At 39.1% G+C, this 16,158-nt stretch overlaps 1 protein-coding gene across 10 annotated transcripts in view; it reads right to left on the reverse strand.

The window, feature by feature from the left end:
- PTK2 (protein tyrosine kinase 2) overlaps positions 1–16,158 on the reverse strand; it is a 187,168-nt gene that overhangs the window by 40,085 nt on the left and 130,925 nt on the right. For 6 of the 10 annotated variants that reach the window (XR_009115110.1, XM_058032494.1, XM_058032473.1 and 3 more), the window contains 5 exons: positions 14,736–14,766; positions 13,968–14,020; positions 5,572–5,655; positions 4,409–4,426; positions 705–761 (listed from right to left, as the gene is read on the reverse strand). Coding sequence is in view for 9 of the 10 variants with exons in the window: in XM_058032494.1 (XP_057888477.1) it covers positions 705–761; positions 4,409–4,426; positions 5,572–5,655; positions 13,968–14,020; positions 14,736–14,766 (243 nt within the window). In the remaining variant the exon portion in view is untranslated. The remainder of the gene's footprint in view (positions 1–704; positions 762–4,408; positions 4,427–5,571; positions 5,656–13,967; positions 14,021–14,735; positions 14,767–16,158) is intronic. The other 4 variants (XM_058032455.1, XM_058032438.1, XM_058032463.1 and 1 more) reach the window with 2 other exon arrangements.

Consider the following 16,158-nt stretch of genomic DNA (forward strand, 5'->3'; position numbering starts at 1 on the left):
CCAGAAATCTGCACAAGTTCATGGTCCTTCAGCAGAATGTGGCACCAGCTCAGCACCATCCTCCCCTCTCACACTGACCAAACCTGATGCTTTTGGCAGGATTCTGCACCAATGGATTGTCTGCTTCCAGAGAAATCCTTGGTGGCCCAAATGCAACTGGAAATTCCCAGATGCAGCTTTTAAAATCAGAATATTGGACTTTCATGTTAAATTACTTGACAGTTTAGGATTGTATCATAATTCAAACAGGCTGTAACACAAAATCCTTGTGGTGGCTACAGCACCACTGTTTTTACTTCAAAGATGAAGAGTCAGCAGAACTTTGACTTTCTATTTTTGTTCTTGCAGTCTTTCATCTTTAACAAAATTGCATGTGGTAGAGTTGAGTGTTCCTTTCTCATGGAACTGGAGAGCACCAGATCTGTCACAGAGCAAGGTGAGATACTGACAAACAGCAATCCACACAGCTTGCCACACTGCTCTCATCACAGAGACCTTATCCAGTCTTTAAGTGTTATGTTCAGCATCACAATCAAGAAAAATTCTGCATTTTGAGACAAAAAAAGAACTTTACTGTGAAATCACAGCAGGAAAGCAGAACATTTTCTTTGCACATTTATTAAATAAGGCTGAAATATTTTAGTTCCTGCTAAACCAAGGAAACTTTTGGATAGGAAATTTCCCAAGTTAACCATGGCACTTACTTGAGGGCATTGTGTAAGTGTCTTCTTCATCTATAATCTCTGCATAGTCATCAGTCTCTGCAAAGGGAGGAATTGAAGAGTTTCGGGAAGAGCAGATGAAAACAATTCCAGAACAACAACTCCAATGTACCAAGGCTGGTATGTCCCAAATCCCAAGCTCAGCATTGCTGGGTCACATTTAATACAGCATGACTAAAACTTGCTCATGCATAATTCATGATATGATAATGACCTCAGTGCCAACTGCATTACATCACAGAGATGCACTCAACAAAGAAGAAAAGGAAGATTCATTTGTGTTCAAAAAAGTTCAAGTTTTGCAATTGGGACCCATCTAAACTGTTGATTTAAAATCTTTTAAACAGCAAATTCCATTGCAGTAAAGAGAAAAAATTATGAATGAGTTAAATTGCTTTACCTTCAATAAACTGGCAATAACAGTTTGCTATTTTTTATGTCAAACAGGCAGAAGACACCAATGATGTTCCAGGGCAGCTTCCCCTACTGTCAATGTGGCCAGGTGAGTTATTTACCACAGAATCTTCTAGAGCACAAAGACCTTTTTAAGCCACACTCTCTTCCCCATTTTTCTTACAATTTTCCTTGTTTAGTGGAAATTCACCACTAGTTTTGCTGTCAGGACTCAAGATTTCATGGACAGGTTTTGGAAACAACTTCCCAAAATTTTCAGAAGAATGACAGTGCACTTCTTCATCTGTTTTAAAATTGCAACTTTTACATCATCTGTTCTCATAATGGTTTAAATGGTGTCAAGTCCTATCAGAAGGTCCTTCCCTTGTCCTAAAGAACTTCCAGTGTGTGGAGGTCATTTCCTAAAGGTAGATCAACTCCTGCAGGGGTTTTAAAGCCAGTCCACAACAGTGGGTTCATTTTTCACTTCAAGGCTGTCAAATTCTACTCACCACAAAGAGAGGTTCTCAAAACTGAGTAATTTCAAAACCTATTGTGCAGTTTTTGTGGTTGATTTGAGGTGATCACACACTGGGAAAGCCTCTGGGAGTGATGATTTCCTCCCCCTTTTCCCCCATCTGCCCTGGAGCACATGGATACATCCCTGCAGCTCCCTGGCCTCATTACAGAGCCTTGGCTTGGACTGGGACAGCCACAGTGAGTGGGAAGAAGGATGGGATGGACCCTGAGCTGAACCCAGCCCTGAAACCAGAGCCAGGCTCATCAATATTTCACACACGGACAAGCAAGAGGCTCAGTTTTCAGGCAAACTGAATATTCAACAATTAGGAAAGTACAGGTTGCCTATAACCTTTGAAGTTCAACCCACTTCAGGGAGTAAGTGTAATTTTATGATCCTAGTTTCTTACTCTTTAAATAAAATTAAAGCTGTTTTTTTCTTTTGAACTCCTGTAGGAATACACCAGGTAAAAGCAGAATTGAGACATTCCATGTAATTTTAAATTTTGTTAGGCAATTTCTATTTGGGACATAGCAAAACACAATCATCTAATTAAAATGCAATAAATTCTAAAGACAGTGCACAATTCTGAACAGGCAGGACACTCCAGAAGCACTTATCTCTTCATTGTTATTTTCTTTCCTACATTACAAACTAATGTTTTTGTAAAAATAAGCCTTTGTAAAAATAAGCCTTTGATTTTAAAAATAAGCTTTAAAAAAATCCCCAACATGATGGAGACAAATCACTCTGATTCCCTCCAATATTGTGATAGGATTTTGTTGAAGATATCAGAAAGTTCTTTATGTTAGAAACTTGACTGGATAAAAAATATTGTAAACACATCTAAGAAAATTTTTTGAAGCCTGGAAACCAAACTGGTGCCACTTAAAGGACCCCAAACACTTTTCACACTAGGTTACAGAATCCTGCTTTCAGAATGTGATCAATGGCAGGGCTTGTTCATCTCTCTATTTTAAATTAATGAGTTAATTCATACTAAAAGCATTCTCAGAGCAGCACAGAGCACTTTACATGCTTTTGATACATTGCCCAAAACCACCATGAAACCAGAAGTCTTCATAATCAATCCAAATAAATTAAATGTACAAAATTAACTACACAAACATTTCTTGTTCCACATTTAACAATCTGGAGAGAAATATATAAAAAAATAATTCCTATGTATGTCTGGCATTGGTTTTGGGAATTAGAGGAAAATTCAGTCCAGGCTGTGCTCAAAGTGGTCTGGAACAAAGAGAATTGACCTCCTCAGGGGGGCTTGGGCCCAGCATTAATGACAGACTGAGAATGTCACCAAATTGCCAGAACTGTGTCTGCTAAGAGATTCCAGAACCTCCACTGAGCCTGAAGCAAATCTGAGCTGGGCAGGGCTCTCCAGGCTGCTCCACAAAGGAGGATGTGTCACAGCACCCTCAAGAGCTGAACACATCCTGGGATACCAGATGTCCTTGGGAAGTCCAGAAAAACTCAGATTTAGTAAGGGGGCTCATCATGCTGCCCTCCTGCACGTTTTAAACCCAGCAGCAATCACTTGCTATGATTCCTGGAGATGGCAAAATGAACAAGTTGCTTTCAGGAAAAGTGGTGATCACTCACATGAATGAGCCAATCTGAGCTTTACTGAATCTAAATTCATTTATTAAATGTAGAGAGAAAAATCCCAGGGTATTAAATCCATAACAGTTAATCCAGGACCTTAGGCACACATTTGAACTTCTCTTTTTCATAATTTATCCCATTTATCCGAGCTTGTAATTTATAAAAGAAGGCAAGTTTCAATAAAAAACTATGTAGGGGGTAGTATGTGAAATATAATTTTTAAATTTATGGCAGAAAAAATGTCCTTTTGATGTTTAAGAAAAGGAAGAAAATGGTGTGGTATTATCTTTAGCTTATATCTGAAGGGAAGGAGATGAAAAGTTAATAAACTCCCTTCATATTTTACTGAAAGGAAGGTCACAAGACAAGATCTCTACTTCCTCTTATCACCCTCCTTTGCATATTGCTTTTATGCCCTTTGTGCCTCCTACTTAGAAGAATAAAGGTACACACACTACCAGTAGCAGCAGTTTGATTCCTTCCCAATATCACATGGAAATCCTTTAGAAAAATAGCCAAAAATCTCTTAAAAAATCAAACCCCAACTTCTTTTAAGAAGAAAAAAGACTTTAAAAGTCTTCAGAAGTGAAGTATTTTGTAGTAAGTTTCAAAGCTTTTAAAAGGAAACCCCAAACATTAAAATCTGTCTTTAAAATTATTAGTTTGAATAGCTGAAACCTGGTTAATTCATGTATTCAATCTACATTAATCTATCTTGTACAGCTTCTTTTAATGCAAGGAGCACTTTGATGCCTTTAAAGCATTCCTCAGTAGACTCATTTCTCAGGTGTTGCACCCACTGATCTCACCCACTGACCAGATTAATGATAATGCAACCATTTCAATCAAACTGGACACTTGCAAACCTCTAAACCTTCTTTGCATCATGCCACAAGTCTCATTGCAAACACATGCACCACCACATCCCTGTGTTTGAAATAGAATTTTTCCTTTTCCAATTCCAGTTTAGCAGACAGCATTAGTTGCACAGCCTGTAAAGTACAATATTTATCAGCTAATACCCAAAGCAGACCACTTTTGAACACTAAAAGCTGGATAAAATGTATTACTGAAATGTGCATTAAGTGGTATATGGAGATAAGATTTGCATATTGCACGTTAGTAACACACAGACTAGAAAACATATTACCGTCCCCACTAATTTCATCTGCAGATCCAGGTGGCATGCAAGGAGAGAGAAAAAAGAGGGGGAGAGAGAGGGGACAGAGAAGGGAGAGGGGAAAATATACTATTAAATTCATGAGTAATCCAAAAGTATTCAGACTGTAGTTATCTTATATACCTGACTCAAGAGAAACCAGAAAAGCAGCAGAATTTAAGACTTCTCACCTAAAACCCAAGGGACAGAGATATGCTCTAAGAAGCTTTTATGATGAAACAGAGTTAATGACTTTCAAACACAAAGGTACACAAAAATTAAATTTGGAACTGGAACTAGTTCTTTTAATGCATTGTTAAAAATAGTAAACTTCTGGGTTTATTCAATACTTTAAAGCAGCTCTCCTACAGCCAGATGAGTCGGCTCAACTTGACTCTGCACATACACTGAGGACTTTGAAAAGCAGAGTTGGTGTTGACCCTTCCAGAAGAAACGCACTCCTGAGCTATCACCAAGACATGAGAGAGAAATGGAACCATCTAAGTTTTAATGACACAGAGCATTACTTGTGCAAGGCTGAAATTTAAACAAGTGGCAAAGAGAGCAACTCTAGAGGGAAGATTTCAAACAAACACCAGATTCCACATGTACTGCAGCAGCCCTACTGAGCACCAAACCCCACAGCACAAGCTAAGGCAAATATTTTAGACAGTTTCTACAGATAATAGGAAATTCTTCTTACCCCTAATAAAGCCAAACTGGTCTAGACCAGTGCTGGACCAGTATGCAGCCAAAAGCATCGCTGTAGTCCGTGTTTAATTCAAAGTGATCTCAGCTGATGCTTATTGTTGCTATTCTGTTTCATCCATAAGCATGCTGTGTCAGGGGTCCAAGAATGAAGTCAAAATATATTTACAAAAAAAAAAAAGATGGCAGTCAAGGGCTGCATGACTGTATAAATAAAATAATTTAATATGTTTGTCATTGTAGCATACGATGTTCGAAAACACGTTCCCCATAAAAACGGGGACCAGCAAGCTGCACGAAAATCCAATTCAACAGCAGGAAAATGTAACAAAATTATTCTTGGAACTCTGTTTACCTGAGGCTAAAGTAGTTTACAAACAGTAACTGAGTTAGTAAATTCAGCTTTTGGGTTAATAAGGCAGCCTAGACAAAGAGCAGAGCAGTACCCTTGGGCGGCGACTCATGGGCACAGAAGACGAAAGGCAGAAAGCGTCTAGCTTTCTTTACTTTATGCTGACAGTGATTGACTCCTTTACAAAGAGGCAAGAAAAGGAAAGAGAAAAAAAAAACAGAAACAAATTATTTGGAAATAAAAGAAAAGAGACTGAAGAGAACATCTACAACGAATGAACACAAAAGTAAAGGTTTACATTTAAATTCTGTATACCCAAACAAAAATACAAAAGTCTCTGAAACTGTAAAGCATTTTTGGTGTTTGCCTTTAAATTCCTTTCTACAGTAACTCATATTTCAGTTTTTAGAAGTAAGACTAGAACCCAGTAAAAAGTCAGATTATGCCAGCTATGTACACCACTCATTAACAACACAAAGAACATTTATCCCAGAAGTGCAACCTGCTTTTCCAAGTTTGTCATCTATGTTCTGTCAGACTTGTGTGACAGCTATATTCCAGCTAAAGTGGCAGTCACCAGACTTAAACATGTATGTCCTGACTCTCTGAACCCTTAAAACAACATAGGAGTATTTCACATAGCAGGGTTACACAGAACAAGGGAAAACATGGTTTCCCTGTCCCCTGAAATACAGCATTGACAGATTCTATGATTTCAAATCTGCCACCAGAGTCTTATTCTCAGTGCAGACCTGCCCTGCCAATGGATATTCCAGCTCTGCAAGGATCTCTGGCACCCTCACTACCTCCTTCCCAGTCACCCCACTGCAGGGATGACAATGTTTTAGCAAAGTGCTCATTAGGACAAGGGAAATTTTGGAGTAGGAAAAAATACAAAGAAGCCACACAAGGTGAGAAAGAAGGACACAAGATGACACATGAGGTGATACCTGCTCCTTTTATTTCTCTTGTTACCTGCTTGCTCCTCTCTGCTTTCCCCTTTTTCCTCTCCCCAAGGAAATATGAGAAGTGGTTTAAAAAGCCAATTAAACAAAAAACCTGCATCTTAGGGCTGGTAGCTCTTCACAGCCAAAACTCAGAGTGAGGTGCAGCCACCTGGAGTTACACAGGTTGGGGATGCAGGTGTTAAAAGAGAAGCCCAGTTTCAAAGCAGCAGCTACTGGACAGTGAAACCTCAGTGGTGGGAGGAATGCAGGAAGGGTAGAAAAGGAAAATTATATTTTAATAAAAGTCACTTCTACAATCAACAAAAACTACCATCCTAAAAACAGCTGGGTGACTGAGCAAATAGGAATCATTCATCTAGTGGGAAAATGCACATATCAGAGAGAGAGAGAGACAGAACATTAACCAGATTCAATGCTGGAAACTAAAAGAGGTGCAAAGAGAGGGGAAAATTCTTGACTAAGTCAGTGTATCAGTATTTCCATTTGTCTTGGTTTAAGACAATTTAAAGGGGAACACTCTGAGTTCTTCCCCTTGATACTCCTAAGGGACTTCTCTTCCTAACATCACATGGCAGACAATTTTCAGCACTGTCATTCTAGCACAAACCCCAGGTAACACTCATAAAAAGCTTAAGACACACTAGGAAAGAAAAGGAAAAAATACTGCAGCTGGTTTAAGCAACCACTGAAGGGGTGTTGACATGAGAATGAGGGAACCCAACACTCTGTGCTGAAAGAGAAGAACAGGTATAGAGTCACTGCAGGCAATGCAAGCTCCAAAAGGGAAGAGATGCTTCAACTCCTGACCTGCCTGCTCAGGATACAGAGCTAAATTAAGCCCAAAGTGCTGAAATGCTGCTCAGCCTCACACTGATAGGTGGGAGGCACAAGCTGCTGAAACCTGAGCAAGCCTATTTCAAATGAGGGCACATTGCAGAGGTAAAAGTGTTTTTAATTCATGTGCATGCCCTGATGCCCTGTGATGGTCCAATTCTGCCCTTGCATTTAAACTCTGCCTGTATGATTTGCTGTCAACAATTTGAGCTTGTTCAGCTGTTCTGCCACAATGAATGGAAGATGCTTTGCCTTAAACTTACCACATCTGCAAGTCTAGCTACAAAAGGAAGTTGATTCCAATGAGTTGGTTTGAAATTTTTAAAAAAATAGAAGTTCTAACACTTTCTCAGGAGTCTAGAGAATGCCATAATGAAATGAATACAACTTAGAAGGATTTCCAGCATTCCACAGCAGCTTCCAGCCAGGTTATAACTGGTGCTCAAGAATGCTGCTGAAAACTGCACAGGACCTCTTAATTGATTTAGTTCCTCTATGCAGTATTCACTAAAATTATTGTGAAAAAAAAAAAAAAGGCAAAAATAAGGAAAGAAATCAGTTGCTGTGCAATAACTATGTTAGAAAGAAAGAGGCCAGGTTTTTACTGCCCTTTTTTAACAGGGCAGTTACTACTGGAGCTCCTTGTATGGGCAGAGAGCAAACACTGGAAGGCTGAACCTGAAAATATCCCATTCTATTTCATTATACATTCTTGAATCAGTCTGAGGAAAAACGCTGAAACAAAAACCTGTAGAAAGAATAAACAAATTGATTTTTGAGCTTTTGAACTCCAATGAGCACTACGGGGTTGGCACATCAAATATGTTTCTACATGAACAACAAACCCCCAAAACCTGCATGGAATATTTCTCCACTCACACCACACCGGTACTATTTGCACAGAAGTGTCTGCTCAAATCCAGTAAGAGGCTCACAGAGGAGGAGCACAGGAGAATAAAAAACTGATTAAAACCTTAACCAGCACCACAGGCTGATGGAATCATTGCAGGAATTTTCTGGACACTGATATGGAAGAAATCTCTTCAGACTGTCACCACAATTCATTCTGGTCTCTTTATGCATGAAAAGAAGCCTTTCAGTCAGTCAGGCTAAAATAGGAAAAGATAACAGCACCAGTCTATTCAACTGTGATGGGAATCTGAAATACTGTAATTTATTAGCATTGAGGGCATTTTCAACTATATTATCTTATTAATCAGTGACATAGCTGGGTGAGTTAAGAGCAACTCCCTCCTCCATGAACCTGGAGATTAATGACTTGCTCAAGGTTTGTAAAATTAATCTGCAGTAAACTTTAAGCTTGAATGTCTCCCAGTGCTGTGACCATATGGCAGAGCTAAAGATCCAACAAAGTCTTTATATTCCTCAAATTACTTAATAATTACTTGATTTGAATTTATAACTATGTCATTTATGGCAAGACTCTTAAGTCTTTCTTTTCAGAAGTGAGCTGTGCAGTGCAACAAAGCTGAGCTGTGACACAATCCTGAGTGCTCAAGATACAATTTTTCATCTAAAAATTTACTTACACTTCTCAGCTTTGTCTTTTTGTAGTGTCTTGACAAAATGGATGCTAAAAAACTGCCAATAATTTTTCAACCTCAAGCAAAGGTCACCTTTTTCCTCACCAACTAACTCAAAAGGAGCTAAGAAATACAAGTCCTGCACAAGAAACCCTTTCAGACCTCGGTACAGGGCAGACCTTCATGTAGAGCACAGGAATTGTGTCACAGAGCCTGCTCTGTGCTCTGCAAGCAGAAGTGATTCAATAAAATCAAATTTGTTTTTCCATCCTGCTCACAGCTCTGCTGTGAACAGCCTCAACCCAGGGCACACAGGGCCTTTCACAAGCCAGCATCTCCTTCATTCAGAGCACTTTAAAGTGCTGCAACACTCACATCAGGCTAATAGATTTTTTTTTCTTCTCCTGTTTATTGTATTTTCACATTTGGCTTCTCCTTTATGGGAAACCTCCTGAAAGTCTCTTTTACTCACAAACTATACCATAGAGGTTTTTGGGGTTTTTTTCTTCATGATAAAATCCCACTTACATCAGGCTCACCTCCTTCAAAACAAGGGATTTTTTCCATTCAAACTAAAATTTCAGCTCAATGCCAGGACTAAACTGGCAGCTCTCTTAAACAGGATCTGCTCCTAAGCAGCAGCTCTCATTTCACTGCCATGATCAGGAGTTAATCTCAGTGATTAAAATTTAACATTGTTACGTTACAAATTTGTGATTTTAAAGCAGAACCTGGAAAGTTGCTGAGAAGGAGCTTCTTTCAGGATCTTTCAGGATCCTAAAATCCTTCAGCTTCTATACAGATATTTGCTCCAAGAGATCAAATCCTCCTTGGGGCATGCTACTGAATATATCTAAACCATGGGAGAGGCAATGGCACAACCAGAATTATTAGAAATTTCATGATGCACTTAAAAACTGCACCCCTTTGAGTCTAAAATGCTGCCTGTGTTAGTGACAGCAGCTGCAGAACAGGATAACAAACCAGTTTCTCTTAAACATATTTATTTCCCTCTTAAAGGTTTGTGTCCTGGGGTTTGCTACTCAGGTGCCTTGAACACTTTGCTTTATCAGCTGGAACAGGGACTGTATTTTCAGAGACCTTTTAATTACCTTCACCAAATAAGCTCATACTAAAGCTGCAAAACCAGCACCTGCTTTACGCAAGACCAACCCTGTGGGACATCCCAAAATCCCCTTCAGACACATCCCTTGTGCTGGCTACTGCAGGACAGCTCTCCTCTCCCTTCCTGTCATCTTCCCACTCACAGCTCCCTCCCCACCAAAACATCATTTTACAACAGTACCTGAATATCCAAATGCCAGGAGGGACTGCTTGGAATCACAGGAGCCTTTAGCTTGAAAAAGACCCTTAAAATCATCTAATCCACCCATTAACCCAGCAGTGCCAAGAACTTGCCAAGACTTGTTCAATCCTCTGCCTGTTCAGTGAAACACATGGGCTTGAAATGTCATACTCTGTGGCACTGCATGGAAAGCAGCATTTGAGCTAGGATTAAAAAAATTCATGAATTCTCCAGGGCAAAGGAGGCACAGTGATTAGCCAAGGGATGCAAAAGCATATTTATTCTTCCTAGTCATATTTACATAAGCAAGGAAGGGGCAGAAGAAACCAAAGAACTCGGTGTCAGGAGGAATTTATTTAGAAAGGAAGCAAGCAGATACTGCTGAACTGATTTCATTTTATGAAAAACTTTTTGTAATATAGAATGGACCAGGTAAGTTATTATTTTTGGAAATATGTGAATCTGGAAATACAAGATCACCTTACCAAGGCTAATGTTTGCTATTTAAAAACAAAGTGCTGGCCAAAGTAAGTTCCTTTAGACTAGAGCAGAGCATTTTAATAAGGTGTCTCCAAGCTAAACAGTGGAAACACAGTCAATAAAATTAGAGTTAACTGGTGTGCTGCTTCTTACACATTTGATATATTATTTGCACAGAGCAAATAGTTTAGCCTTACCATTTCCTGAGTGTACACCCTTGGCTAAGGACAAAGAACTCTTTTTTTAATGCAGATGCAGAGGGAGAAGGAGGTAAAAGCTGCAATTCCCTATAAGCTGAAACACTCATTGTTTCTGGTCAATCACAGCAACTTCAGCCAAAACATCAGATGATTATCAAAGAAATCTAAAATCCAACTGATTTGGTTTAGCTTATTTACAGTAATTTATAATCTTACACACACACCAATGGCATAAAATCACAATACTTTTTAAAAGGAGGGGAATCTGGCAGGCATCTTGGTTATACACAGTGTCCACTGCAAGGAACAGAGAATTTGAGGAATCAAGGTAGACAACACCAGAAGAAAGAGAAGCAGCAAGAGGCAAGAAGTTTGTGGTGAAACCTGGTTCAGTGACTCCCAGATCAAGCAATTTGCTGCTTTGGATTCCTGAAACCAACTTCATCCCTCACTAGTTTGAAAGGAGCTTTATGTACAGGAGGAAAAATAATCAAGAGGATTTACAAACCTTCTATTTTTGTGTGCTTTGGAGTATTGGAGCACTTGGAAAAGACCAAGTTTTCACTTCACTAGACAAGAAATATTCCAAAGTATGTTAGTAAGTACTTAAAAAAGACAAGGTGTCTTTCATTAACAGGTTCCTTTTTAAACTTGCAAAGCTTCAGACAAATACCTGAATAAATCATGTTTCACACTGGGTTTGGATATTTGCTGGTTTATCCCAGTTGTGGTGGGGAACTCACTGTGAAACTTCCCTTTTCAACTAAGTGTGTTAATACTATAAATGTATATGACTTTTAAATTTTATTGCTGAATCTCTGTTTTACATTTTTGCTCTTTATCTTTAGCATTGGGAGAGGTCTAAACAAAGGGGAGCAGCGTCAGTGAAATCAAACAGCAGAGTTAATTCATGATTTAAACCATCAAAGTGTGGAGCAGTTACAGATGTCATTGAGCTACAAAAAATGGTAGGTTTCCTATCTGAAACCTCTGGCTCTGAGCCCCTGCAGTGTCAGCAGAGAAAAGCTCCTGTTTTGCACCCCAGAGCAGCAGCCCCTCTGCTGCCTCTGCCCTGGGCTGGGCTGTTGCCTCCCCTGTCCCACTGATGGATGGGTTCCATCTGACAGGAGCAGTGACACTTCTCCACATCCACACCAAGCATCACTTCATTTACAGCACCCTGATTCCTTGGGGGGATTCAAGAGATTCTTACAGAAAGCAGCTCCTGAGAATAACCCCTGTCATGTGGGTTCATCTCAGCAATCTGCCTCTGCTTTAAATTTAATATGATGGCACACGCAGTGCATTTTAACTAACTTTGGGGGGAAAAACACAACAATAACAAAAAAGTATTCATGTGTTCTGTGTCATTATATTACAAGAAGAACAAACCTTTGAGATTTAATATTAAATGCATTGGCTCAAACCATTCCAGCATTTTCAGTGGTTTAAAATAGTATAAAAACTATTAACATGGTATAAAAACAAGCATTGAGCACAATAATTTTATTGTGGAAAGATATAAAACATTCCTACAATACAAAAATAATACCTAATTGGAGTTTTTGGTACTGGCAAGAATGAGGAAGATATTTCTGGTTTAATTTGACTGCACAGCTCACAGGAGCCAGGTTTGCAGTGCCCCTGACATTCACCTGAACAAGCAGCTCACCCCCAGCACTGCTCTCATTTCCCCCTCATCCACTTTCATGTGAAACCCTCAATGCCAGAGCTGGGGGTAGCACAACTCACTTCCTACACTAATTTCAAAATGCTACTTTAAAAAGAAGTGTTTGTGCTCTGAAACACCTAAGAACTTCAGAAGACACTTAAATTTGCAAAGGCAGACTGACAGGAAGAAAGGTTCATGAAGTCAACATTATTATTGTTTTCATTATTAAAAGTATTACTGGCATGCTCAGAAAATGTGAAGGAGTGAACATCTGAGGATGCAGACAGGTTTTTTTTTGTCCTGAAGATTGGCCTTTTGGAAGGTGAGTGGAATAATTACAAAAGCACAGAGCTAATAACTTCAGAAATTCCAACTTTTTTTAACAGCTAAAATGAGCCATACAGGTAAGAATCCAAAGAGAACATGCTGACCATGCTTCATGCTTATCCACCTGATCTAGCATGCTTGCTTGCCAGGCACTGGAGGAAGAAGAGCTGCTATTTGACTCTGAGAGCTGGTGAAGATCTATTACCCCACTGCAGCTTTTTCCTCATTTTAACTCACATCCTCTCCCCTGTATTCCAGCAGTGTCTACTTGGGTTTCCTATACCAAGCAGTGAATCTGAAATATCTTTTAGAAGTGAGTAAGGGTGGGGAAGGAATCTGAGAAGTAGAAAATTAATTAAATGTCTATGTATCTTTCCTCCTTATTATATGCAATATGCTGGGGTTTTGAGTTTTTGCCACTAAGAGCTCAATAAATGTAAAAGTAGGAGGGAAATCCACTGAGTCACAGTATTGGTTCTTCAAGTAGTGACCAAATATCAGAAACTTATTAACATAATATAAACATAATACAAATCTTAATAATATAAATCATACTATAAATACTTTTTGGCTTAAAAATCCCCTTAATAAACCTTATGCATACTGATTTAGAAATACATTTTCTACTAAGACACTACTAAGACTCAATCCTTCAAAATTATTTAAGAATCTGTAACAGGAACATATTCTCTCTCAAGCATAAAACCTCCATGTTACCTTAGAGAATTCTTAGAAGTCTATAAAGAACAGAAACAACATGTATTACCTCACATACCCATCCTTCAATTAACTTGTCATTTTCAATAGCAAAAATTAAATGCTTTTATCTAAACAGCTACAGAAAAACAGCTATTAGGTTTCTCCTTTCTGTAAAGCAACGATTAATATTTAATTGCCTATTTTCCCTTTTCAAAGCTGCTCCCTCACAATTAGCACATAGTCAGGTAATTTCAGTTCTAGCCAAGACATTCTACTTCATCCCAAAGTTAAGTGGAAATTCTGACAAGCTTTGCAGTAACTGCACAGATGTGGCTGTTGCATCAAAGTTTCTCCTTAGAGCAGAGCTCCAGTCTGGGGCAGTCAGCAGCCCTGGAAAAGCTTCCTGCACCTCTGCCAGCCCCAGAAATAAACTCAGCTGCTGGCTTTGGATGAGCCTTACCTGACACAGAGACCGTGTGAGACCTCACTCCTTGCTTCTCATTGTTGGCCAGCCTGGAAAACAGAAGTTGGAAGTGCTGAATGCTGGACATTCTCCACAAGCACTGGGAGCTCTCCCAACAGGCACCTACTGTGATGAGCAGGGCTGAGCCACCTCCCCAGGCACAGCATGAGCAGGGAGAAGGCACAGAGGAATCTACCACTGCATCCTGCCCGGGGGAGGGAGAGTGGCTTTCAATCAGCACAACCAGCCACAGAAACCTGGGCAGTTGGAAGGAAACCACAAATGCCAAACTGTGCACACTTTTAAGATCTGTGTAACCTGACTGTGCTCATACTTTCTGTGTGATCTGTGGGAAATGGAGTATGAATTGAGTTTCTGTCTGTAAAAAGACTTATCCCGTACTATTTTGAATTCATTTACATGTCAAACATAGAAAACCAATCACATTTATTTATAAATAAACAGTACAAACTATTTAGCATCACTCCTATAATTAAATTTACCGAACCCCAGCCAAGTCTTTTCCAAAACAACCTGCTTTTGTTATTGTCAAATATGGGAAGCATTAGGCACTTTTGTTCTCTGATTTTCTTTCTGCTATCTTTGTAGTTTAATATTACTGTAAACTTTTTATGCCCTACCTGCTATTTGTCCTGGAATCCAAAAACAACAATAAAAATTACTGTTATAAAGAAATTCCAAAAGCATCACTATTTTTCAAAACATCTTTTTTTAATATATGAGGAAAGAAAGCACAAAACTTACTTTGGTATTGATGGTAAAGCTCTTTCACCTTCTGTGTAAACAAGAAGAAAACAGGATTAAAGCTTTTGCACATTTTCAAATAACCCCTCTCAAAGTGAAATATATACATGCCTGAAACAATAAGCATCACAATCTCTCAGGGAAACTGAGAGAGCTCAAAGAATGTTCTATACATATATAAACAGCAGCATTATCAACAACTCCTTCTACCTACTCACACAGACCTTTAGGCAAACTCTCATCTGAGGAAACAACATACACAGAATATAAAAGCTGGTTTTATTCTTAACAAATAACTCCAATAAATCACTTGCAGAAGGTGTGACACTATCTCATCTCTCTGGTAAGAAATGCTTTTCTTTTATCTCCAAGATGTCCTAAGTTCTAACGTATAAATAAAACAATTCAATCCAACTTGGATTTCCAAGTAAGACAACTGAAATAAATCATTAAAGCACATATTATCATATTGATTTCACACTGGCTTGAGACTATACAATAATAATGTTTTGTGCCAGAGAGTGCCAGCTTTTTGTACACTACATTCAAATCCTTGCCAGTCCTTCTTTGAAAATGGTAGTGTGTATGAGACCTTGGATGTACCTATTCAAAGGGGTTTTTTTTCCTCTTGGATTTGATGAAACCCTTGGCATTCCTGTGAAGAAGTTACTAATCCTTCAGCAAAACACCTTTTCAGCAGATTGGAGTATGCAGGGAAGGAGAGAAAATGGGCAATAAAGTGTGTTTCACTTTCTAAATTAATGTAGCTCTGATAAAGTGACCTGAGAGAACAGCCACACTTGCAGAAAATGGTGATGTACACTTTTTAACAAAAAAATGTAAATTCTAATTTCTTCTTCTCCCATGTTATAATTTCCAGGACTTACAGGTGTAAACAACAGTCTCACCTTTGTGTATTAAGAGACTGAGCAGAGGAATGCCCAAAAGCCACACTCAACATGGCAAAAAACTATTTTGTTCATTTTTTCTGCTGTCTACAGGTAGAAAAGCAACATTTGGCTCAGCAACATCAGTCTGTTTTGATCTGCCTGATGGAGGGTGTGGAAAAAGAAGTTGCAGAAAAGAAGGGAAACCAGAAGCTGCAATTTCAAAGCCCTGGAGCAGCTCAGCAGTGACAAAAACAAGCACTTGGAACTGGGGGGCAGAGGGAGGACAGTAAGATTATATGAGCAGGTGGGAGATAAAGGTACTGTGATATGTTTGGGTAAGTGATACCTTTTGGGAAGGAAACAAAAGGCACAGATCCTCTGTGATAGTGTGGAGTAACAAATATGAGATCAATGGTGTGGAGGTGCAGCCTGGCAGTAAAAGAATGGGGACAGGTACCCAAAAAAGAGAATGCAATGGGCACAAGAGCTAAAACCTGGCTGAAACTGGGCAAAAGACACCAAGCTGGAAGGAA

This window comes from Melospiza georgiana, chromosome 1, assembly GCF_028018845.1.
Source record: "Melospiza georgiana isolate bMelGeo1 chromosome 1, bMelGeo1.pri, whole genome shotgun sequence".
Taxonomy (NCBI): domain Eukaryota; kingdom Metazoa; phylum Chordata; class Aves; order Passeriformes; family Passerellidae; genus Melospiza; species Melospiza georgiana.